Source organism: Terrapene carolina, unplaced genomic scaffold (assembly GCF_002925995.2).
Source record: "Terrapene carolina triunguis isolate 2854851 unplaced genomic scaffold, T_m_triunguis-2.0 Scaffold67, whole genome shotgun sequence".
Lineage (NCBI taxonomy): Eukaryota > Metazoa > Chordata > Testudines > Emydidae > Terrapene > Terrapene triunguis.
In genome coordinates this window covers 50,908,732-50,935,398 of record NW_020664418.1, presented here as the reverse complement: position 1 = coordinate 50,935,398, position 26,667 = coordinate 50,908,732, and the positions used below count along the sequence as shown (strand labels likewise).

At 37.7% G+C, this 26,667-nt stretch overlaps 1 protein-coding gene across 2 annotated transcripts in view; it reads left to right on the top strand.

Moving 5' to 3' along the window:
- The window catches only part of CASC4 (cancer susceptibility 4), a 32,954-nt gene extending 10,154 nt beyond the window's left edge, over nt 1–22,800 (top strand). Inside the window, exons 4-10 of one of the 2 annotated variants that reach the window (XM_024199572.3) lie at nt 1,355–1,445; nt 3,113–3,257; nt 3,677–3,757; nt 4,161–4,259; nt 6,711–6,887; nt 15,795–15,962; nt 20,989–22,800. In XM_024199572.3, coding sequence (XP_024055340.2) covers nt 1,355–1,445; nt 3,113–3,257; nt 3,677–3,757; nt 4,161–4,259; nt 6,711–6,887; nt 15,795–15,962; nt 20,989–21,059 — 832 coding nt within the window. In that variant the 3' untranslated portion in view covers nt 21,060–22,800. The remainder of the gene's footprint in view (nt 1–1,354; nt 1,446–3,112; nt 3,258–3,676; nt 3,758–4,160; nt 4,260–6,710; nt 6,888–15,794; nt 15,963–20,988) is intronic. The other variant, XM_024199573.3, reaches the window with a different exon arrangement.
- Nucleotides 22,801–26,667: the final 3,867 nt, after the last annotated feature.

Here is a 26,667-nt window from a genome sequence, read left to right as displayed (position 1 = left end):
TTTAGCTCCTGAAAGCCTAATGGGATAAGCAAAGCAACTCTCTCATTTTGAGATGATAGCCCTTTACTTGTTTATGTGCCCATAAATAAACATTGGATGGAATGGAACACATTAAAACTAACTTAGCATAACTGTTTATTCAGCCAATATACCTGCACAGGAAGGAATGAACTGCGTTGTATCCTGGTTCCTTTTAACTTGAACAAACTTCTAATAATTAGAGAAACCCTAATATGTCCTTGTGGACTGCAGTTTAACAGTAATTTGCTGATATATTTTAACCAAATTAATGGGCTTTTCATCTAGGGCATTCTTAAACATACTGTTAAATTCCTACAAGTTGTAAAATTATCTGTTTCTGTGATCAGTTTTGAAACTTATCCAAAAATATTTAAATACCTTAATTATATATTTCAGATGCAAAATCCATTTTGAGTAAATAAACAGTTATAATAAATGTTATTTCTCTGAAGATCAGAATTAGTGATTTCAGAAGAAAAGAGAATTCATGTGGGTGAGATTGTGGAAAGCTACTTTGTTTAGATGAAAGGGTTTCTAAAGCTGTATTCAAAATCAGTTTACTGACTACTGGCTTTTCTATTATAAACTAATATGAAACTCTTGCACAGATTCTCTTCTCAATATAGAATTAGTAATATTTTATATGTATAAAAAACATGAAGGTTCAAATTCAAGCACTCAGAACTTAAGAAAGGCCATAATTAAGGTTGCCTGTGCAACTGTAATTTGGTCTCCTTATGCGTGTGTATTACGATTGTCTTTAATTATGATAACATTTCTTTTGCATAGTACCTTAAGTCTGGCATTTCCTAACTTGATGCTTTACTCTGCACCCTTAATATTTTTACTATAGTTTTGTGTATGTTTCTTTTTCCTAGGTTGTTTTTTTAATCTGACAAAACATACCATCCTATTGCATAATATTGACACCCACATAATTCATCAGCATTGTTGGAATCTTTAGATCCACTGAACAGACCTTGTTACTAGAGCCAACAGAGTATCTGGTAGTAGTAGTTTGCCATCCTTTCTGAGGATGGGCACTGAAGAGGATGAGAAACTTTACTCATGAGTTTCACAGATATTTGCTGATGGCAGGAATGGTGAGACTCAGGAATTTTGGGTTATTTTCCAGGCCTGTAAGGGAGTGTGCTCTACTGGTCACAGACCTTCTGCTCACCCTACCTCTGAAACCTTGGTATTTTCTGGGCTATCCCAGTTTCTAATCTTCAAACTTCTTGTGCCAGTCGCTTTTCTTTTTCTCCCAGGCAATTATGGGAGACTTGGTATAATCCAAATCAAATGTGTAACTGTTAATGTGCTTCCTATTAAGTTTGCAGTGTGGACAACAAATCAAAGACATGAGAATGCAACATGAAGAAAATATAAAGAACTTAATGGACCAAGTTGTACAAGAACAAAAGGTAAATAGTGGCTAAAAATAATACTGTTGTCGAAATAGTGAATTTTTTGTTTCAATATAAGGATAGCATCATCTTGAGCAATAAAATCGGAACTAGTTTGGATGTCTGGGACACTGGCTTGGGTTCACCAAAATGTTACCTTGTAATTATTTTGTTTTAGTTCTAGACAGGAAACACATTTAAGGTCTGCCTTGTAAATCAGCAGCTCTAGAAACACTTGCTGTATCCCATAGTGGAGCTGGATGCTAGATTTTGCCAATGAGATATGCAGTGTAACTACCTGTTAGTCCAAGGCCTATGTATGGTAACTTCCTACTAGAGGCAGAGTGGTAGAAAACCTATTAATAATGATAGAACTAATTTTTTCTAAAGTTTACTATACAATATAGTACAAGCAAAATACATGTATTATGATGGAGTAATGGTTTTCTTGGTATTCCTTTGGAATGACTGTGATACCTGCTTCACAAATGCTATAAGTAGTTCCGCCATTCCAAATTCATGCCAATGAAAGCTTTGTACAACCACACAATCTTCCATTTTCTCTCTAGATATAAATGTAATGGCATACTTTCAGCCAGGCAGCAGCCTAGCAACCCTATTTGTGGGTGAAGTTCATGTCTGTAAAATGAACTTCAGGTACAAATCTGAGTAATTGAACCTTATTTAATATGCACCTTTGTTCAGATAGAGGTATACCCACTCAGCAATTGTACCCTTATTCTATTCTGGGGATATAAATTGTTCCTGCAAAAGGGAATTACTGAATTGAGCTCCATATGAACCAGTTACGACCTGTTCTGCTGTAAATGGGAGTCATTGCCTTGGCACAAGGCACTCAGGAATCCTTACCCTTGTGATGCACCTGTTGGGGGAAGAGAAACATGGTCAAGGTGCGCCCTTTACAAGCCATAAGCCTAGATTCACTCAGGGACCTTTGTGTTTGAAGTCTGATTTTGTTACCTTTCTGAAGGCTCTTTTCCCTCTTGCCCCGAGACACGTTTTTTGATTTTTTTTCAATGTTCTTGAATTGGCATTTCTTTCTGATAGTCAGTTCCTGCACAACTGCAGGAATTGACTCATGTTTGGAGCACAGTTGCCAACTTTCATGTGGTAAATAAGCACCCCCGACTTTCACAATAAGCCAAAAATCAAGCTAATCCCATTTGAAAACAAGGCCAAAACAAGCCAGTCCCAACACTCTGTGACTAGATCCCCCCGGTGTGCAGTCTGGGACTGTGGTGGGCCCACTGTGCACTCTGCTTGCCGGGAGCCAATCCAAAAAAAAAAGGGCTACAAGCCAAAAACTAGCCAACAAGCAACTCACAAGCCAATTAAGGCAAAAACAAGCCCAATTTCTGCATTTTTATTTGCGGGTTTGGCATGTCTGGTTTGGAGGGCATGGGCCGCATGTATACCTGGCAGGCAATGGCAGATGTTGGCCTATAAGGGGTCTGGTTCATGCTCTGCTGTATTTATCTACTGCTCTCAAGGTTCAAAACATTTAAGAGCTTGGAGCTAACCATTCTCCTCCTAAAGAGCCAAGACCTAGGAGTGAGAACTCTGCAAGGTATGTTCAGAGAAGCAGAATTGCAAGGTGAGTGAGTGATTTCTCCCCTCCCCTCCAAGGGTCGTCTTCATTAATGTTTAATCTGTTTTAAAATCAGGATACACAGAGAATCCAGCCAAGACAAGACATTGAACGGGGTTTGAATGATGATCAAGCAATATCTAAGACTGTTCAAGAGACAGATGAGAAAAATGTAGTAAAGAATGAAGAACCCTCAAGCAATCACATCCCTAACGGCAAAGGTATTTCCTTTTTGCATCACAAGATAAATATGTGTTAATTGTATTTTATCCCTCCCCATCAAACAGAATAATTGTTTTTGAGCTAGGACAGTGAGCAGCCTGCCTCAGTTCAGTTGAGACTGGCTAGATAGTCTGATTACAAAAACTACTGGTATGCTGCCCTTGTCCTTCTCAGCACAGAGGGAAAAGACTGAGTTCGGAGTTTGATCTGCCCTATCGTTGGTCCCTCCAGAACGGAGCTGAAGTCCACTAGCAGGGCAGTGTGCGGAATCTTGTGCTGGCATTGCTGGCATTCTGCCTGGTCTGTGGATAAGTGACTCAATTCCAGTGCTGTTAGCCCAGCAACTTTCACCAATGCTAAATTCACTATTAAAGTCAAAAGAACAATACAGAAGAACTTAATGTTTTTATTTTGACAGAGAAAATCAAATCAGGAGGTGATGCAGGCATGCCTGGAATAGAAGAGAATGATCCTGCTAAAGCTGAAGATACTCCTGCTGGTTGGAAAAATCATGTTATGTTATAGGATATTGCTATTTGATATCATTCTGATTTAAATCTGTGAAGTGTTAGCCAATTAGTCAGTGAACATTTAAATCCAGATGATTTAAAACCCATATATGTTAGGAGTTGTGTGTCAATATAGACTTTTTCGGTCAAAAAACATGCAGATTTTTGGTAGAAGGTAAAAATGTCAAGTGCTTAAGTCAATGGGAATTAAGTTGCTTCATCATTCAAGCTTTTTTTTGAAAACTTTACCCAGAAGTTTTAATTTCTCAGTTGTAGCACTGGGATTTTAAAATAAAATTTGGTATAAATAGAACTTTGTTAAAGTAAAGCCTAGAATATAGTGGTCGTTCTGTTGGACAAAACTCTTATTGTGAATCCATTTATTTTCTTTAGCTTTAAAGAAGCCTCTTATTTCAACTTCTCAAAGTGAAGGTCATCAACCCAATATGAATCTTCCTACTGTACAGCCCCGTTTGCCAAATATGGTTCCAGGTATGAACTCTTAACAGGCGACATTTCAAAATCTCATAAGATCTTGTTCAATAGCTAATTTCTGCTACCAAATCATTTAAGGTTAGCTGCAAGCATCCACTGACTCTTACCTTTTAAAACCACAAGAAACAGTAAATTATGATTCTAAGCCTAACCAGTTAGATTTAGTTCTATTAATGTCAGGCAAAGAGCAAGGGTACAGAAGATGATGATGTGGGTTTGATTGATTTATTTATTTATTGGTTAAAGTCCTGGGGAAAGGTTGGATTCTGTCTACACTATAGTTCAAAATGCATCTTCAAATGCTATCCTTGTTAGAAAGGTGAAACATACTTTGTGTTTGTGTAAATTGACCAAACAGCTTTAGGATATTTATAAGTTGTGCCAGTAGAATTACCAATGGTCAAATGAAAAATGTCCCTTAATGGTTCACTGCAAATTCTTAAAGAAATTAAACTTTAAGATACTAAAACTAGTGGATTTTTGTGTTCAGAGTTTGCATAGGTATAAGCTTAAAAATGTTTTAAATTTCCAAATAGAGACATTTCTTAAAGATCTACTTTCTACATCTATTTCTATAATTGTACCTAGCCTCTGTGGAACAAAGTCAGAGCCATTTCGTTCTGGGTAAAATTAGTTTTCCTTGTCTCTAAGGGTATGTCTTCACTACCCGCCGATCCGGTGGGTAGCAATCGGTCTATCGGGGATCGACTTACCGCGTCTCGTGAGGACGCGGTAAAATCGATCCCTGATCGCTCTGCCGTCCACTCCGGAAATCCACCTCGGCAAGAGGCGGCAGCGGAGTCGGCGGCAGCGCGGCAGCGGTCGGCTTTCCCCCGTCCTCACCGCCAGGTAAGCCGACCTAAAATACGCAACTTCAGCTACGGTATTCACGTAGCTGAAGTTGCGTATCTTAGGTCGCACTCCCGCTGTAGTGTAGACCTAGCCTAAAAAAAGCAGTAGAGGCTCTGTGAAAGCTTGGCCCCACTGCATTCAATAAGAGCTTTGCCATTGAAATCAATGGGGCAAGGATTTCACTTTCTGAAAGGATTCTCTGTGCTCCTTATTCATGTGTATCTGCCACCCTATTTGCAGTGGCTTTGCATTTAAATGAAGGCTGTCAAACGGTTAAAAAAAATAGCAATCGCAAGATTAAAAGAAGTCTCAATCCGTTTTAATTGCATTGTTAAACAATAATAGAATACCAATTTACATGTAATTACAAATATTTTTGGATGTTTTTTCTACATTTTCAAATATTGATTTCAGTTACAATACAAAATGTACAGTGCTCACTTTATTTTTGATTACAAATATTTGCAATATAAAAAAGAGACAAAGAAATTAATATTTTTCAATTCACCTCATACAAGTCTATTCAGTCCTATATCTTGTTCAGCCAATCGCTAAAACAAACAAGTTTCTTTACATTTACAGGAGATAATGCTGCCCACTTCTTATTTACAATGTCACCTGAAAGGGAGAAAGGGCATTGGCATGGCACTGTTGTAGCCATGCCATCTACCTGTCAGATATGCTAAACATTCATATTTTGACATGTAGACTCTATAAAGTTTTACATTGTTTTGTTTTTGAGTGCAGTTATGTAAAATTAATACAAATAATTCTACATTTATAAATAAATAAAATAAATAAATTAATGGAGATATCCTATCTCCTAGAACTGGAAGGGACCTTGAAAGGTCATTGAGTCCAGCCCCCTGCCTTCACTAGCAGGACCAAGTACTGATTTTGCCCCAGATCCCTAAGTGGCCCCCTCAAGGATTGAACTCACAACCCTAGGTTTAACAGGCCAATGCTCAAACCACTGAGCTATCCCTCCCCCTTTTTAAGTTGCACTTTCACAATAGATTGCACGACAGTACTTGTATGAACTGAATTGAAAAATACTGTTTCTTTTTACAGTGCAAATATTTGTAATAAAAAATAATATAAAGTGAGCACTGTACACTTTGTATTCTGTGTTGTAATTGAAATCAATATATTTGAAAATGTAGAAAAACATCCAAAAATATTTATAGCAACTTTAAATTGGTATTCTGTTGTTTAACAGCGCAATTAAAACTGCGATTAATCAGTTATTTTTTAATCTAGTTAATTTGTTTTGCGTTAATTGCCGTTAAGTCAAGCAATTAATTGCCAGCCCTAATTTAAATTACTTTTGAAATCCTAAATACTGTACAGGAGGTATTGATTAAAAATCTGGGACAGAATGCATGTGGGGAGGAAGCTTAGCACAATCCTATGCTTATGGGGTCAGAAACTTCCCTACACATTGAAAAGTATCTGAGTGAAGCGGTCAATACCTTGCCCTCTTCATTAATAGAAGTGTGGACTAAATTATCTTTAGAGGAAGCTTTGTAAGCTCCCTTTTACATGGTACAGAAGGAAAACTAAAAGGGCAAAATAACACATTTCTTCATGCTGTAGATTTAAATGCTGACAATGAAGGAAATGTTAATATTGTGAAGCAGATACCTCCAAATCCTCCTCAGCTCTTGATTCCTGAACAAAACTTGGAAAGTAAAAAAGAACACAAAATTGAAACTGAACTTGGAAAACAAGCTCCAAAGGAAAGAGTTGGTGACTTCCAGAAGATGAAGCAAAGTAAGTTAGTCAATACCATTGTATTTGTACTTCAATCTCTTGGGATGTGTGTTTGTCTTTTTGTGTCATATCTGTTGCAATAACACCCATTACAAACAAAGTGACCAATTGTGTGGGTGGCCTTATAGAAATTAAACATGCAGAAAATTTAAATATGTGAAAATATTACTACAGAAAGTACATTCCTTAATTTTTAAGACAATAGCATGTCACTGTTCAGAGATTAGTTTTAATTATTCAACTATCTTTATGGGTATTAAAAATGTAGCAATTTATAACACTTTACATTTTAAATAAGAATTAAGCATGAAGACATTCAATCAAAATATTGAAATCAGTTTGTATGTTGCAGGTAGACAGCTGCTTGTATCTGTCCAATATGACTTAACTCAGTTTTGACCCTTTTTTCTTAGTGACCATGCCTTGAATGCTCTTATAAAAGAAATAGTTTGGTACTATAATGGGGGAGGAAATTGACTTGGTTTGGTTGCTTTTTTGCATATTGTTCAGAAGCTTGTTCTGTTCCAAACGTATCTCCCAGAAGAACCCTTATGTTGCCTTCTGTCTGTGTTGGAGAATTATTTTTCTTCTGACAGAAGCAAGTTGCACTTAATGTGCAGAGTGAGTTGTAGTCCTGCCAAGGATGGATTAGTGGGCAGAGTGTAGGTGAAACAAAGGTGCATCACCAATACAGTTTCACATGGCTCTGTAATTTATCATGTGGACTGCATGTTGTGTGTTACACATATAGTATGTTTTGTTATTTTTCATCTTTAAATTGTAGTTTTCAGTCTTTGAAACATCCAGTTTTTCATGTTAGCATTGAGGATTCTTTGCTCTTCAGTACATCTTAACCCAGTTATTTTCCAAGTCCTAATTTCAACTGTTTAAGAATTACTTGTTTACAATTCCTTTGGAGTGAGAAAAGGCCATTTAGAAGAGTAACTTTAGCACTGTATTTAATTTTGTCTTGTTTTCCTAGGAAGTCTCTTCTTGTAAAACTGTTTATATTTAGTAGTTTTAAAAGCTCAAGGTTGCACTGGCATGAGTACTTACGTTGATTTATATATTTCATCCAGTTTTTTTTTTCTTGCATCAAAACAAAGGTGTTCAGACTTTTCAGATGAAAAGTTCCCTGTGAAGTGTGGTTCTGTGTACCGGGATAGGCTTTGTACTTCCTCTTACAATCCCAGATTTGTGCTCTTAAAAAACAAACAAAAAAACCCCTCTTCTGGTTGGTTTTTTTCCCCCCCAATTGAAAAGCATTTTATGAACATCTCTGTAAAAATAAGTGACTTATGGAAACTTAACTTTTGTTCAGTATTGACTTTTTAAAAGCACGTTCTCCAAATGGTGTGCGTGTTATTCATGGAAGAAACAAAAGGCAAGTTTTGGTGATTGAACATTCTTAAATCTACTTCTGAATGTGAAGCTTTAGAACCGTGAAAACTAACTTGTCTATAATAAGTCTGAAGCACTTGGGCTGCTTTTAGGCAGGAAGGTATAAGGATATAATAATTTTTATTTTATTTTTAAGCAAAGCAGAATCAATTAAATGAAATGAACTGACTTTGATTCAGAGTAATTATTTTGCATACCTAACAAAATGTGAACTGAACAAACTTTCTCCAGCAGTGCTTTGTAGTCTGTTGTTCTAGTAGGAAGAAATATCTAAAGATATTGAAATATTTAGTTAATGGAATTCTTGTGTTGACACTCTGGTTTCCCTTGCCTTTTGGAAGGGGACACTGTTGCTATAGAAGTGCACAAAGAACAGCTACTTTTCCTAAAGCAGCCTATTCCTTCTTTGACTGATTTGTCCACATGTATTCCAGTTTTTGTGACTCGCAAGCAGTGACTATATGATAACTCTGCCAAAGAAGGTACCAGACCTGGAGCTCTCTCCCAAGGATTAGTGCTGGGTAAAGGTGCGAACTGAACTCCAGTAGCTGTTCTACACCTCTGAGATTGGAACACCGTAGTGAAACTGCAGAAGCTGCTTGAGCTCTGGGAGAGTAGGTTCTGATCTGTGTAGGTGGGTCCCAATATTCTACCTTATAACATGTTCTAATGCAGTCCAGAACCCATTTAGATAGTCTTTGGATAGAAATGTGCTGTCCTTTCACTCTGTCAAATGCCAGAAACACTCTAGGTGAATTCCTGAATGTTCTTGTTCAATCCAAACAGTAGGAGAAAGTCCTGACTACATCTTAAAGTATGGAATCTAGCTTCCATCCTTGACTGGTATGAGGCTTGGGGAAGAAAACTAGCAGGTGGATCCCTTATTTAGGTGAAAGTTGAGGACTACTTTAGGTGAGGACAGGAAAATAGATCCTGTGGTTCTATGTGGTTGTTGTCTGCGCTGTCAAACCTACCGATGGGAGTAGAGGAAGGGTCAGAAGTTCGTCTCCTCTGTGACCTCTGCCTCTTCCTTGGAGGCTCTGATATCTGTTGGCCTGTATATCTGTTCCTCCTGGAGGTGGGGCTGTATGGCCCCAAAGAGCACAAGGTGGCTCATGAGTCTTTTAGCATATGTAAGGCCTTATTGGTATGGGTACCGAGAAGGTCATGATCCACCCTTCAAGGACCCTTAGTGGTTGTTTGGGCCTCCTTCAGAATACTGGACAACTGCACCCAAGATGCTTTGCATGTAGTAGTTGGGGTTGCTATGGTGCTTATTGACATTTGAGACACCGAAGATGCTTGTAAGGAGGTGCAAGTTACCATTTGCTCCTCAATGATGAATCTTAAGTTCTTTCCTATTTTCCTGAGAGAGTGTCTCAATAAAATGATGTTCTGGCCCAATTCAGGAAGTTGTATCTAGCCAGAAGCATTTGGCAGTTTAATTGATAGGTGCGTCTGTAAGTTGGCTGAGGAATGGGCTTTACAGCCAGAGAGGTATTACTTTGGGTGGTCTCTGTTTAGACCTCTTTAGGACAGCTGCAACCACCAAGGATCCAGGTATGGGGTGATTATAGAAATACTAATACCCTCCAACGGGACTTCGTAGTGCCTATCTGTCTTCTGTGACGTGGGTGTCGCTGATGCTCAGGTCTGCCATAGATCCCTTGTTTGTTCCAAGAAATCTTCTTTGATATTTTGGCATTGCCAGTCTTCTGGAAATAGAATACAGGATGTCAAGAAGTATGTGCACCTTCTCTTGCGCTATTTCTACTGGAATTTCCAAGATATCAGCCATTCCTGGAAGATGCAGTAATCACCTTACTGGCTTGGAACAGTTGGAGTGACAGCCTCATTAGGTGATACTTTATTGCCATTGGGATTGGCTGGACATCTGTCTCTTGAAGAAATTTTTGGTATAAATCCTGGGTCCAGATGTTGAGAAGTATGGTGGACCGGTTGTCCTTCTTGATGTGGTCTAAGCCGTGAGGGAGGACCTGGCTTTGGAGGCAGAAACAGTTGATGAAGTCTTTCTGCTGTTGCATCTCCCAGCGGCCCCAGAATGGCTGTGATTGTATCTGATTGGGATGTGGTGTTGTAGGCGAGAGAGGATTCCCCAAGAGGGCCCAGGGATGACTTTCCTCCTTCCCCATCACCTCCTGTTATCCCGTGGAATTTTGTCCATGTCAGAATGGCTTGGCTCAAAATGAGGAGAGTATGTTAAGTACACCTCTACCCTGATATAACACGAATTCTGATATAACGCGGTAAAGCAGCGCTCCGGGGGGGCGGGGCTGCGCACTCCGACGGATCAAAGCAAGTTCGGTATAACGCGGTTTCGCCTATAACGCAGTAAGATTTTTTTTTTGGCTCCCGAGGACAGCGTTATATCGAGGTAGAGGTGTATGTGGGTGACATCTCTCTACTTTACTTGGCTGAGGTGGAGGAGGGAAGAGTATATCTCCTCCATAGGTGGAGCCATTCTCTCAGGCATTGTAGATGGCTCCTAACTATCTTGTGTACAGACTGAGGTGGCTGACCCAGATGCCCCCGGAGCGAGGAGTTTATTAGTGGCTAGCAATGGCAATTTTGGGAGGCTGGTTATTGTTAAGTCTCCTGGTACCAAAATGATCTGCTCTGGGTGTGCATCTCGCACATTAGCAGGTAACATGGTAACAGATGGCACTGAAACATTGCTTTGGTACTAGTCATGGCATGCACCAGCTCATGAAACAGTGCAGAGGCCATCTGGAAACCTGCTGGTGTTGAGGTGTCAGAGGCACAGCGGGTCTCAAACGGTCTCCTACTCTCCTGGGTGCTGGTGAGGGAGCTCTGTCTCTCTCATCACTTTGAGAGCGGTGTTTTCCTCCCTCTCGCCTCAGAACTCTGCATCCAGGAGAGTTTGGAGGAGGCTGTGGTGGATGGATGGGACTAGCTTGCTGAGGACTGGACCCAGGGCTTACAGGAGCACTAACTGACACTGCCTACTCTGGCTTGGAAGATACCCTGAGGGACTTTTCCATGAGGAAAAGGTTTAGGTGGGATTCCCTCTGTGTGTTTGTGTGTGTCAGAAAAAGCCTGACGTTGAGCATTTGAGCAATACGTGTGCTTCAGTGAGGCGGAAGAAGCACCTCAGGTGTCCATTATTAATATGAATAGTGGCTTTGCAAGAGGGACAGGATCCTGGGGGTTTTGATTTCACCATGTCCAGGTGGTACTGTGCTGGAGCACCTCCCATCTAAATTCTATTTTTTTTTTTTTTTTTTTTTGCCAATGAGTTTAAAAAGTATACAAATCTAAGAACTATAACTACAATGCTGACTTAAAAACTAGCTAGAGAAGGAAATTGCACAGTGCTCAGCATGGGTTCCAGCTTGTCTTTGGCAGTAAGGCAGTGAAGGCTGGTTGTGGCTGTCCAACCCTTATGCCCTTGGTTACAGGGCACAGGTGAGTCCCCAGGGGACGCTGCTGTTGAAAAGAATCCGATGTTGTATGCATGGTGGGAGGGGAGGCAGGCACACCAGAAGTGGAATACTTGTGGACAGTTTTCTAAACAGTAATGGTTTTGTAGGAGCAGTTACTTAGCTTGTTTCCATACCTGGCTGCAGTTTGTTCATTCAAGAAAAAGGGCAGATGATATATCGTATAAATATAATAATTTAGCTCTTGGTACTTCTGTGAGTCCATAGCACTTTACAGATATTAATGTAATGACATATCAAGCTTTTGCAGGGCACGTGGTGAAGACTGAGAGTTTAAGTAAAAGTGAAATCTCCAGGAAATCTGTTTTGAAATTAACAGAATTCTCACTACAAGCTTTAAATGGGAAAAACTCCACACCTAACCTACATGACCAATTTACTGAAAGCTTTTGTTTTCTTGGTCCCTTATTTTTGTAATGTGATCTTCTGGGATTTTCTATAGCACCTTTTCCCCGTAGTATTAAAGCCTATATTTTCTTTATTTCTCTTGTAGTACAAAGCTGCTTGGTTTAGATTATCTTTTGTTTAGATTGTTAGGCTCTTTGGAACAAGGAGTGTGTCTCAGACCTCGGATGTGCATATAACAGCGAGCACAGCAGAGCTTTGATCTCATTTGTTCTTCCGTAATACAAATAAATAATAAGCCTCTGTGTACCTCCATAATACAAATAACTAATAACCTTCTCACAACTTGTAGGAAGACCTGGGTATGTTAACTAAAAAGAAAAGTAACTCTCATGCCAAGCTCAATCTCTGTAAACTGAATTTTTTTAAATTGGCAATTATATGCCCTTATCTTTAAATTGGTGAGAAACTTGGTGTGCAATATCAGTGAAATTCATTTTTTTGATCTTTTTAAGGATTTGAATGGTTTTTGTTGCCAAATTTTACTGTCCTGTTAAATCACACTTGGTCTGCTTGGTTTTATTTTTTGAACACTAGAAATTGGTCCAAACACTTCATCTCCTGCTTTCAAGTTTTACATTGAAGCTTAACCTTTAATGAATTCTCAAAAGGATAGATGTTTTTCATGTCTCTTATATACTGGTACTGAAGTTTGATTTTTTTTTTAAACATTTGAGCAGTGTCATGCAATTGAGATTAAACTCTTTCTATTCACGTATCAATGGACAAAATATTGTATTGTATGAATTTTATTTGAAATCAGGAAAATTTAATGGAACTATAGCCATGGAAGTTGTTTGAATCTCCAACAAAAAATTTCCCCAAAGTGAGCATGTCTCTTAAGAAATGAATATGTTCTTAATAGCAAATTAAGGTTCATCTGTGCATATGAATCTCTTTATTTGATAGTATTTATAACTAATTTAAACTAAACCAACCTAATAGGCTGTTTTAAAAATAAACAAATATAGACTATTCTGTTTAGTCTTTTGCTAAAGCTGGACATCTGTAAATAAAATAATAGTATTAGAGGCGAGTTGAGTGTACTAAGACCTCATTTTGTGTCCTTACATGTGTTCCATATACTTTTATCTTTTTAGAAATTCTGAAGGGCTTGGCATTTCTTTGAAAGGAGGGTATGGAACTCCCTTTTAACTTTTTATCAAGTGGCACTTGTCCACCTTATGGTGTCTTCTGGCTGTTCACAAAGCCCATTCTGTTGATGGACTGAATATCTGAACCACTTGGAGCCCTTCCTGGTCCTGTAACATGTAGGTGAATGGCATACCAGTGTATCCACATGCTATATGCTGCAGAATAAAGCCTCAGATAGCAAGGAATCTTACAGTAATGTCCCAAATACACACTTAAACAGACTCTGCAAAGCTAGAGAACAATGAAAAAATGCAGAACCTATAGTCTCGTTATATCAGTTGGCACTGCGCCATCAGTTGGCCATAGATTCTCTTTTTGGTGGGAAATTTTATTCAAAAACACACTTTTCTGATGTTACTGGCACATGATGGCTACAAGTCAGTACCACAGAATCATTTGGGTTGATAGTAACTACTGTTTGTCCTCAAATATCTTGCTCTTCGTTGTGGCACAGTGGGTTTAATTATTCTTAACTAAATCTTGATAAATATTTGTCCATTCTAGCCTTCCATATCTGACACAACTCTTTAGCAGCTATATTTTATTCCTACCTGTGTTCCTCCGTTTTTAACCTGAATTATCTGACTGTAAGTTATGCTAACTTTGGCTGACTAAAGTTGATCGGTTCTCTTCATATTTGAAGACTTAGTGTCGTTTCTTTTTCTGTAGACTGAGCATGATCAGTTCTTCTTTTCCTCATATGTCCTTATTTACAAAACGTAACACGTGTACTTCTCTCCTGAGTTCTGACTTTTATTTGATTAAAATGCAGTACCAAGAATTCACGCAGTAATTAACTTAGTGCTAATTAAAGCAATTGTCTCTAACATTTTTTAGATACGAGTGGGAAATGTGTAATGTATCTAAATTTGACTTTCTGCTTGTGAGCAGGTCATAATTTCCTCTAACCTGGTATATGAAACTATTTTTGTGCGTCTTCTTATATATGGATTAATTTTGAAAAGTTCTGAGAATAGGCCAGTACAGCTCAATAGACGTGTGCACTACCTGTGATTGCTCAAAGAAGAAATGTGATGTTGTTTCTGTCCCCTGTGTTTTTGTTTTTTGAGACTGCATAAATGCATGTAGTACATACCTGTGCATGTAATCTTCCAATTTCCTTGTATATGACTTAGAAACTTTCTGTGGACACTTGTGCCAGTTATATTCACAGAAAGCAAATCTGAGTTTTAGTGCAATAAAAAAGACGTACAAACATAGCTGAAGAGAACTCACTTAAAAATTCAAACAAATCTTTGTGGAAAACCTTACTCAGTATTTGCCAATCTCTGTTAATCACATGCTTCATTGTGTACAGTAACATTAGCTTTTCTTAAAACAATGCCCCACTCATAGTCAAATCATCCACTGCATGCACACTTTTCTCTGATACGAATGTTGAAGTGGCATTCTCCCATTCAGTTTTTCTGCATTTAATTGCTTTTTACATATGTGACTTTACATCGGTGATGATTGTGATCGCCTCAAATCTCAATTTTTAGCTTCTCTCCAATATATAAAGATTGTATTGCATTTTAATCTAGTCTCCAGTTGCAATCCTTCCAGGTTCATATCTGCGAATTTGATTATCATATTGCACTCTCTCCTCCAAGTAGTTGATACATGTATTGAATTGTAGTGGACTCAGAGCCCCCTGGATACTCCACTGAACACCTGTTCTCAATTTGACATTAAACCATTAATCTTTTCTCATATTTTTAGTTTGTGTATCTGTTTTATAGTTCTAATTAATTCATGTTTTTTGTAGTACCTTATTTCACTGTGAAACTATTCTTCATACCCGCTTAAAAGCATAAGAAGATATTTACTATATTTTTTTTAAACTTTAAATTGTAACAGGAAAGTTAGTATAAAGATACAGTAACTACATAGTTCAACAAAAATACTCCAAAGACTCCAGACAGATCTTTGTTGGATTGAACCCATAGACAGCATGGTGCACTCAAGAGACTAGCTGAATTCCTTTGAAGTATTTATATTTCACCGTGAGCAGAAAACCACCAATCTGCTTTCTAAGGAGAAGATTTTTTTGAATTTTTGCCAATGTGATGGTAAAAGTCAGGCAAATCTAAATTCAAAATTCTTCATATTTGTGGATAAATCCTGGCATTCGAGGAAAAGTGAATGGTATTTCTGGATCTTCATATATGGAGCCTTTTATTTAAACACTTTTTTTTTTTCTCCAAAGAGTGAAGCCCATAGTAACCAAATACCGTAAGAGCTAGCTGGCATGTGCCACTGACAAGCAGAATTCTCATAACTCTGTTTAAATGATCAAGTAAATCTTTTTGCATGGAGATGTTTTCATAAAACAGTATTAGTTTTTCACAAGTGACATGGCTACAAGGACTGAAGATTCTAACCTATCGTCTGCTTTGTTAGAATCCTTTCTTTTCTTTTCTTTCCTCTTTGCTTCTGACTTAATCCTTTGCCTACTTCACAGGCCGATTCTTTGATGAGAATGAATCCCCTGTTGATCCGCAGCATGGCTCTAAATTGGCGGATTATAATGGGGATGATGGTAACGTGGGTGAGTATGAGGCAGACAAACAGGCTGAACTGGCCTACAATGAAGAAGAGGATGGTGATGGTGGAGAAGAAGACGTCCAAGGTGAGCTTGGGCCTTGTCTCCATCCCACTAAAGAAAAATCCACACTGAGTTTACTTGTTGAATTTGTGTACAGCTTCAATATTACTAGCTAATCAAAACTGCCTTAGCATGAAAGAAATGTTCTTCAGGCAGTCTTTCTCTTATGTTTATATTTACTGTTTCAAAACCAACCTTATAATGGTTTTCCATACAGTATATTTTAACATTGTATAAAAATCTTTGAAACAATCTGCTTTATTATGCTGGTAAAGTTAGGATGACTGAAATTTCAGGAACAGTTTTATTTGCCTTCAATAATCAGGAAGTCTCGTAGCTAGTTATTTTGAACACACATGCTTCTGCATTCATTAAAACAATTTCAAAGGCATATTAACATGTATTTTGAGAATACTACTTATATCTATAGTATCACAACTATCTTAGGATGCTATATGTTTGCTGATCGTAAAATTATCATCATTTAGCAGCTAAAAGCTATACTAAACATTTTTGTGCTTAATACACAGGTTCAACAGACATTCAATTCACCCTATTAACTTCAGAACTAGTTAACTCAGTCAGCTAATATCCATTTATATGTGCATGCCTCCATCTTTTGTTCTGCGTGTACTTCAGTGTATTGACTCTTTGTTGCCTGTCTCCAGTTACACTATTAATGTTGTATGGTAGTGTAGTAGTAGTTTGTGAAAAGGTTGCACAATTTTATGCAGAAAATGTTTAGGGTTCTAAATATATTTCCAACTAAAGGAAAAGTGCATAAGACAAAATATTTTGAAATTCTATATGTGCCCTGTTCTTGATCATCTTATTGTAACCACATATTCTTTTCCTGAAAAGTTCCCAGATAACAAGGTCTGTACAGCAGGAAATAAATTTGAAAGACTTTCTTCTAAGCATAGTTAATGGATACCCTAAATATGGCTAGAACCAACTGACTAGTGTAGTTGTGCACTTAAATATGCATCATACTGTGGCAGTGTTGGCATGGGAAAGCTAATGAACAGGTGAAAGAGTACATAAGTACAGATCGGAACTTTGAGCAATGAATTAGCTTACTGACAAATGAAAATTACTGCTGCTCTTCCAGCATGAGGCTCCTGTTCTTGCAGTTTTGATCAAAGGTGACCGGTGCATTTCTAAATGCACTGGATTACTGTCTTCAGTTTCATCTGAATAGGGCTGCCATGTCTTCAGTTCTAATGGTCTGTAAAACCCACTTTGTATCTTTGATTTGGAGATCTGACCAAGTAGAAAACATAGCCTGTTTATTTTACTGCCATTGACTTACAGAAGTATGGGGTGTCTGCTCTGAACCTTCCATCTTGTAACGTTAAGGAAAGAGGCCTATCTAGACACTCACATGTGTAACTATCTAAACCATGTATCAAGATTTTCAAAAATAGGAGCTTAAAGTTAGGCTTCTGTCTGGTTTTTCAAAAGAGATGAGCATCCAACAGCTCCCTCAGTAAGTACTTGTTGGATGCTCATCTCTTTTGACAACTCAGGCAGGTGACTAAATATGATTCCAGTTTTTTAAAACCTTAGCCATATTGCCTAGCTTTTCATTTTAGCCCCTATAATACTATGACCCTCCTAAATCTTCTCAAAGTGCTAGTGTTCTGTATTCCACTCAGTACAGTCCCCTCTCTCTCTTTACTGCTGTGCTCTATGAATCATAAATTGGAGTTGGGGGGAAAAACTGATTAGGTCAGCGTTGGCCTAGATACGTGCCAGTGCAGGATTGTTCCCCTCCAGTATGCAGCTCTTGCTCACTGAGAGCTCAGTGTGAGAGTTCTTAGGTTGGATTCAGTTTTGACTGACCTTTCAATAGTGACCCACCATTATAGTGGTTTGTATTCTACAGAGCAAGTGATGAGATTAAGAGTAAACATCACTTGTGTTGCATGCTACTATAAGCAGCGTATTTTAGTATACTATTTTGTACACCAGTTCTTACAGCACGATTCTATTGAGTATGTTGGTGGGAAATTGAAAAGTCAGAGGCACAGAGAGCTGTGGTTAAATTGTATTTAATCGAATATGCCTTGGGTTGTAAATTGCTTTAACTTGTTTGTACTTAATATTGATTTGGATCAGCTGGTGGCAAAGAGAAATAGCTTTGTAAAAGTCTTGGACGTTTACAGATATGATGCCTGACAATTCAGTAATCTGGGTTCTGCGGCTTTATTTTGGACTAGCAGACAGGAAACTTAGATTTTTGGAACTCATACTGTCTACATCAAAAGTGACAATGGGCTTAATTTTTGTCGGTAAAGGTTAGTGTGTTAACGTGTGAGCATCTGCCTGAGAAGAAGAGTGGCAGATATGATCTCTACAGGTTCAAGATGAAAGAAGTGAAGGGAAAAGGAATGACAGCTGGGTATTTGCTCTGTTTTTCTGTGTGCTGGTTATTTGCCTGATTTTTGGTGTACAAATCAATGGCAGGGAAAAGCCAACAACCCTTTGTTCAGGGGAAGCATTAAAATGTGTTTAGTCAACACGCTTTTTGGTGACATGGTTTCATTGTTGTAATGAGTAGAAGGAAAAAAATCTCAATGACCTTTGTCTAAAGTGAAACCAGAATGTTTTTGGAAAATATTCTGTGGCTTTAAAGGCAAAGCACAAAGTATTGTAGGTGCAAAGAAATCCAGTTAAGCAGCTCTTGTTTTTTATCACAATATGTTTATGTTCCAGATGGTATTTAATAGCAATATCAATGTTTGCAAATTTCACATTCATAGAAGAGAAATCACCTAGGGGATGCAGTCTTCATGAGTGGCTTTAATCTTTTAATAATTCTTGACACCTGTATTATGAGTCTTTGGCACAACTGAAATACTCCTGAACCCATGGCAGCCTGGTTTCATTGTAATGTACACTCTGTATTAGCTACCTCCTAAGGAACCAGAGCACATTTCACATAGGTTAAATTTGAGACTTGGACTATTGCAGTATGTAATAAATATGACGGTAAGACTTGTTACAGAATTGTTAGAAGGATACTAACCCTTAAAACTGACACTTTCCAGCTTGCAAATGCAAAGTGCTTTAGGAAGGAAGATTCCAGTGGGAACTTTCTGAATAAGACACATTTGAGGGAAGATCTAAGTAAACCTCTTCCAGCAGTGAACCTTGCCAGTGTTACTTCTAGGAATGGGAGGGATGCAACAAATGTGAAGAAGGGGAGCTGAAAGCTTTGAAATATCTTTCAGAATTTGCCATTGCTGAATCTGGAACTTCAGCTTTCTTGGTTTGAAAGCAGTAAGGAAAAGGCCAGAGCCCCATGTTAGGTTGGAAAGAAGAAATAGAACAGGACAGTAAAGTTTGACAATTGCTGTGGTAGATTGTTGGGGTATTGCAAAGTTTCGTGAACCCAAAAATCTAGTTTGAACTGTGCCATTTAAAAACATTAATCCTTCTGAAATAAGGGACACGTGTGCCTGCTATGGATGCTACTAAAGTAGCCATGTTAGGGATAAATAGTGGTTAATTATACAATTGGGTAAAGAAACAGCAACTGAGACGCTGGAATTTTTAGAGGGGAAAATACATAAAGAGTCAAAGCTGGAAAGCAGGAGTGTTGAATGTTGAGATTCTGGAAGAGAAGAGAGAACTCCTCTTCCCTTCCAGTGATTGAGGATGAAGTTACAAATCTATCAAAAGCCTACCAACCAAAGGCTGATATGAAGGATGCAATCCGCCATGCAGTGTTCATACATGGTATCTGATTAGAAATTCGACCACTTTCTGGCATCCGGGATTAGCAGTAGGGCTGGGTGGGAATGCTGAGGGGAATCTTGGATCTCACCCTCCAAAGAAATCTTTTCTCTCTACCTGTGGTTAATGTCTGGCTTAAAATATTTTTTTCCCCAAGTCCTGAGCAGGTAAATGTCATAAATGACATGGTGGATATCAGTCAGATGATAACCTTTCTGGGTAACTGCATTCATCTTTTGAGCAGAAAGGGGGTAACTGAGAATTTTATCATACGCAGTATGATGACACTGAAAATGAACACACAACAAAGATTGACTTGATCTGAAGATGAAAGAAAACTATAAAAAAAAATACAGCTAATATATAAAATACAAAACTGAAGTCTAGAGTTTGCTGTTTAAAGACTTCATGAGACACTGTACTATGGTGTCTTAGAGGCTCAATAGAAAACTTTAAAATAGCAGACTTCAAAAACACTGATTTAAAAGTACAATTTGAAATACTGGACATGGATTCCACTGCTTCACAATTGACTGTGCCAAAGATTTTTGGAGTGTTCCTCCTTTTTGTGCTCATGAGGAAGAGAGAGAAGAAATTTATAGCTTGGTTCATTATCAGACCATATTCAACTTTTTTGGCAGTTATGTTGTGTGGGGTTTTTTCTTGTAATGCACTCTCTGTGAATGTGGGGGAAAATGGAGAAGGCACAAAGTCTCAAGTTCTTCTGGAAAGGATTTGGATCTAATAGGATTGTGTGGCACATTTAAAAGGGACATTCTCAACTGGTAAATATTACCAGTCCTAGAATCCCTTAAAATCAATCAAATCTCTGAAACTCAGCACTCCAAAATAAGGGTATCTAGCGCCGTCAAAATCCCACTTCTTCAGCAGAGGCAAAAATGAAAACCGCTGGGTTTGTAATTAGATACACCTCTACTCCGATATAATGTGACCCGATAAAACATGAGTTTGGATATAACTCGGTAAAGCAGCGCTCCGGGGGGGGGGAGGAGCTGCGCACTCCAGCAGATCAAAGCAAGTTCAATATAATGCGGTTTCACCTATAACACGGTAAGATTTTTTGGCTCCCGAGGACAGCATTATATCGGAGTAGAGGTGTATAGCCATCATGCCATCTCTAGCCTGTCTACTCTGTTCTTGTGAACAGGCAGGTTTAATGTGGTGTGCACCCATGTCAGTACCCACATATGTCTGTAACCAGATGTGTTCTGGAAAGCTATTTTTAAATGAGTTTCAGTAGTGATCATTTAGTTGTATATTAATTTTGATCTGAATATTTCAATTGCAGATGATGAAGAGAAAGAACTTCAAATGGACCTTGGAGACTATGGAAAGTCACGCTTCAATGATGTGCTTTAAAGCCTGAATTAATATCTAAGAGAATTTGCAACAGAATTGAAGTGCTTCAAAACTGAACTATTTTTGTTTCAGTATTCCTTAAGATGGTAATAAAGAAACAGTAATAGGTTACTTAAAATCAATTTACTTAATGTTAGTTAAGTAATGGAAGGAGACATAAAATGCTGTGTGTGTATATATATGTACATAGTTGTACTATTGCAAATTGTATTATCAAAATGACATTTCTGTTCTGTTATAGTGAGCCAATTAAATTTAAAGACTGTACCTTACCTGTAATCTTTGCATTTAAAACAAACTTAATATATTACCAATTTAGGCTGAATTGTTTCTGCAAATTAGGAAATCTTGTAAACTGGAACTTGTACAGTTTGTATCTTACATATGGAACAAATATACTGTGGAAACAATTGGACAGCCGAAGGACTCCTTTTATACAGGAATATATTATCTGTATGAATGAAAATACCCCTTTGTTTTCTATGGGTGCTGTATTTTGCAGGTAAGCTTTCAATTGAGACAACTAAATGAAAATGTGTAAAAATATTTATGGGTTGCACCTTCCTTAATAAATTAAGAACAGAGATAGGTGACTGAAACATTCTACAGCAACTTTCCAGAAATCAGAGCCATTTAATCCTAGCACACAGTGACCAAAGTTTATATCCATAGTTGGAAATCAGTGATATTAAAGTAATAGGAACTTGATCCATGCTGGAAGAGGTATGGCTAGCTGATTTCACCAGTCAAACTAAAAACTGAATCAGTATTTTAAAACTTCCCTTAACAAAGCTGTAAAATGTATTTGCTAACACCTTTAAAGGTTACAACGGTTTCTTAAATTAGAAGTAGTCTACAACAGTTCTGTATAAATAGTTCACATAGAGAAAACTAAAGGAAAGTATGTGCAGTCTTTGCAATCACTAGATATAATCATATGAACCCTCTAATTTCATGAACAGCTCAAGTCTGTCATTTTAATTTAAAGTTTAATACTCTGATACATATCTCTTCAAACATTTGACATCTGCACTGTTGCTTTTCTATTTCAGAAGTTTGTAAGGTAGATACTTTTTTGTATTCTGGGTTTAAATACGTTCTGAATTCTACAGAAATGGTTTTGTTTATTTACAGTAAGTTCAAATTTAAGGTTATTAACGCTACCTGCTTCTCAAAAAGGGCTACTGTGAATAGAATTTATGGGGCCTATGACAGGGGTGATTGTACTTTGCTATCTCTGTACTCAGGTTCAAATTTAAAATAGCATCGTATTACATTTGATTCATTGTGGTAATTACGTGAAAAATTTGAATAAATTTAAAAGGTCATCAGTTTTTTTGACTTCAGTAACAAGTCTTAAATATATAATAACTTCATGAAAATAAATCTTTGAGAAGATTCTGCTTAAGCATCTGACTTTTTTTAAAGACTTGAGCTTATAGACTTAAGCCAGGACTATTCATTACACACTTAAAAAAAATTGCATGGTGTGAATATATTTTCAACATGAAAATAAAAAACAAAAAGCTGAACCTGCTCAGTGAGATGCCATAACAATACCCCAATACTATACAGATCTCAAAATGTTCAAACTAGCAGTCTTCAGTAGATACTGTACATGTACACTGCAAGATTTTACTTAAGAAAATTTCAAAATGTAATTTTTGTCCTGAATGAGGTGTTCAAGATTCAGTTACTGAAACCGTTTATTGGGTTCTAATAAATTAAGTTGTTAAGTTTTCACTGTCTCATTATTGGCTTTGTGGGCTATTTTAGACAAATCGTATGTATCTGAAGTTCATTCTTTTTGCCTTGAATTTTTGTGTGTGGTGGTAGTTTTTTTTGTAGTGCATTAATGTCTTCATAAAAGTGATGGATTGCTGAATACTAGCCATGCGTAAGCAAATGCTGTGAAAGCTGCTGTTTATATGCCAACCAGCATAGTTATTTTGGAGGAGCCCATACACCTCAAGATATGCTTTCACTTGTGATTCTAAATACAGGATATTAACCTAGATTTTCATATGCAGAAAGGCTAGGCCACTACAGAATCTAGCTCCCCTTCTAGGTTGGTTTAAGAAAGTTATGTCAGAATGAAATGTGGACACTAAATATTTAAACATCCTGTGGAAACAGTAATTTAGGTGGTGTCAAGGCTGATTCCCCACTCTGGCACTTCAAGTGCAGAAGGTGGGGGCCCACAAGGATTTTAAAAATTAATACTGGCCCCTCCAGGCCTGGTATTAAACTCCCAAGGTTACAGCTTCTCTCTGACCTTGGATGGGTAGATGCTGCCACCACCCAAGTGCAAAAAAACCCAACCCCTTTTGAGAACCCAGGAAGGAACACTTGGGAATTCCTTCCTGTGGGGTACCCTCAAGCCCTTTCACCCCCGTTCTTGGGAAGAGCTGAGGAAAAAACCAAAGGAAATCAGCTGTTGCCACCAGCTAATTAAACAACATATGCACAAACCTCTTAGGGACACACAAATCCAATCCTGTTCTTAAACATGGTAAATTGTATTAAACCCCAAAAGAAAGTAAATGCATTTGGAACTTACGCTTTTTGCTAGATCTTAAAAGAAACAATTACAAAAAACATCAAGATAGCTTTCTTGAGGTTCAGCTTAAAGGTTACAAGCAAAACAAAAGCATCTGGCGTTAGCACAGAGGAGTCCACAAGCCAATAAGAAATAACCCTAATAGTGTCTTCCTAGACATTCCCTGATTACTTACATATTTGTGGGGTTCAGATAAGTAGGGTTGAAGTATGATTTGATGCTTTTTCATAGCTGGTTTTAAAGCTTTTAATAGCATAGCTCCAGCCCTGTCCTGCTCTGTCCCCTCTCTGGAGAACAACAACAGACAAAGGGAAGGGTTTTTTTTTTCCTCAATTTTAAAAAGTTCTAACCTTCCCATTGGCTCTTGTGGTCAAGTGCCCACTCCCTTTCTTTTACCTAGCCAGGGAGACTTTTTAACCTATTACAGGTAAAGCAAGCAGAGAACAGCCACGAAGAGGGACTTTATAGCTGGCTGGCTGGGTGTCCATAAAAGGGAGCTGCCTCCCCCCCCGCCCTTCATTTATTACAGGTGGTAAATAAACTGATCATTATCACACTAATTTTAAATGTTCTGAACCTAGGTAGGTGTATTGTAACAGTCTAATGTCATCTTAGAGCAGTGGTTCTCAATCTCCGGCCCAATCAGCACAGCTGCGGCCCATGTGACATCCTCAGGGCCACACAGGTAGTATTGGATGTGGCCCACAATGGTAAACAGGTTGAGAGCCACTGGCTTAGAGTAACTTTACTGAAACACCAACTTGACCACACTGCCTATACTAAGTATATCTTACATAAATCTGTCACTACGTAACTCAATGTTTATTTTTCAAATTTAACTGTTCAGTCCTATCTAGGTCTGGTTTGTGTGATGATCTCTCTCCGTTACAACATTGCACCAGGAACTCCATAATCATAACTTTCTTACCTGCATTTGGGACTCTGCCCCTTTTGAATATTTATTTTTTGAAACAATAAGGGATTGTCTACTTAAAAAAAAAAAAAAAAATCATTCCTTTGTCCTATAAAAGATATTTCACCCACCTTGTCTCATTTAAAAAAATATTTTGCACCAAACTCCGGTGTGTAATTCTGCCTTGCACTGGCATCATCTTGATCTGGTTAGTAGCTCTGTCTGAACAAATATCCTATTTGGAATAGGTCTCAATATTTTACATCCTCTGTGGCTGCTGTTGCCTGGCAGCATAATTTCCTCCATTTTATAACAAATGTTATCTGCCATTTTTAGACCCTAGTAAAATCACTAAAGTGGATACAATTCATACTGGATGGTTGGTGGACTCACCATCTAATACTAATCTTGCTATGAATTATAATTAAGCCTCTTTGTTTTCAGTTTAAAGTGATTTTTTTTACAGAAAAATTCCTGGGTTTTACAAGAAGTATTCATCTTCCAATTTTCACTCTACTTTTGTATCATTCAAATATATAAAACAATAACTTATTAGGAAAATACAGTACATTGCATGAGATATATTTATTATGATACTACATTAGTCTGTGTATATGCAAAGCTGCCTGTTGAAGTAAGGATATGTATTGGTCCAGAAGATACACACACTGAACAAACAGGCACGCAAGCTCTGAAGTGTGTGCATCTGAACGTACTGATGAATCTCAGGCCCCCCCATGTACATACTTCAAGCTGTTAGCAGATAATGGTTTCAAGATTTGACGCATGAAAATGGGAAGAAAATGAAAATCTCTTCTTCTGTCCACTAAAACCCTGATATTTACCCAGCAAAATTCCTAATTTTTTGCACTGATTTTCAGTTATTTTTGATGTTGTAATAAACATTAAATTCCTGTAAAAAATAAAAACCAAAAACAAATGGCCCTAATTGTAATACAGGGACAGTCATTGTCAAACTGCTTATTTCATAGAATTTTCATTTTTGTGATCTTCAGACAGATTCAGCATTGACCAAACCATTCAGATAACAGTGGCAGTCTGTCTGCTGTAGTCAAAATGTGCATTACCCTGTCCTAACATTCACGTTCCTAGGCATGTATACAGGTCAATAATTTAGATCATGTAGACAGGCAGAAGAAACTATAAATGTCCACACTTGTTCATGCTGTTTTAGAGAGGAAAACAGAGGAAGTTTCATGTTGGTACTGTTGGAAGGGATAACCTATTAACTCATTATGAGTAACTCAGTTTTCTTTGAAATAAGGCCCTGTATTAAGAATTAAATTTAGATTCCAAAGACAAAAGTGATAGGTATGGCTTCCGCAGTTTATTTCAAAGTTAATCGAAGCTATAGAATGAAGATGAAAAATGTCAGAAAGCGTCTAATCCTGCCTCCTGGAGTAGGAGTCCAGAAAAACATAGTGCATGCTGATCTTGGTGTCTGGATCTTTTACTGAGAGAATTCCACTTCTTGAGGGCTTTTTGCAGGGGAGTGGGGGTGCTCTGAGGAAGGTTCCATCTATATTTGACTAGTGTGGGGAGATAGATTGACAAAGGCTGCCTATCCCTTTTCCGTTTTGAAGACTTTGTGGTTTTATAGCAATGTGAGTACAGAGGTAGGAATCTCATTTTCTCCATAGTTTTGGAAAATATTTAATTATAACTGATAGAAATATCTTTTGGTGGTCACAGGGTATCAATTTTTGGAACATAATTTAGGTCACTGAGCACTTCACTCTTCATTCTTTAGTGAGCCAACATTTAAAGGATTTTATTTCTAATGTGAATTATACTGTGAAACAAATCCCACTTCAGTGAAAAAAAACCTGCATTGTTTTGGGAAACTGTCAGTTTTTTCTTTAGAGGATATATGATGATCTAGTAATGCCAAAAAAGACATCACTCCAGCCACTACTTAAACTAGAAAACGGGAGAACAAAACTAAAGCTGTTTTATTAGAGGCACCTTCATTCTCCAGTAACTTGCAGAGTCATACTTCCAGAGAAGAGTAACAAAAATGATTAAAGGTACAGAAAACATGACCATTGAGGGAAGACTGAAAAAATGATTTGTTTAGGCTGGAGAAGAGAAGACAGAGGAGACATAACAGTTTA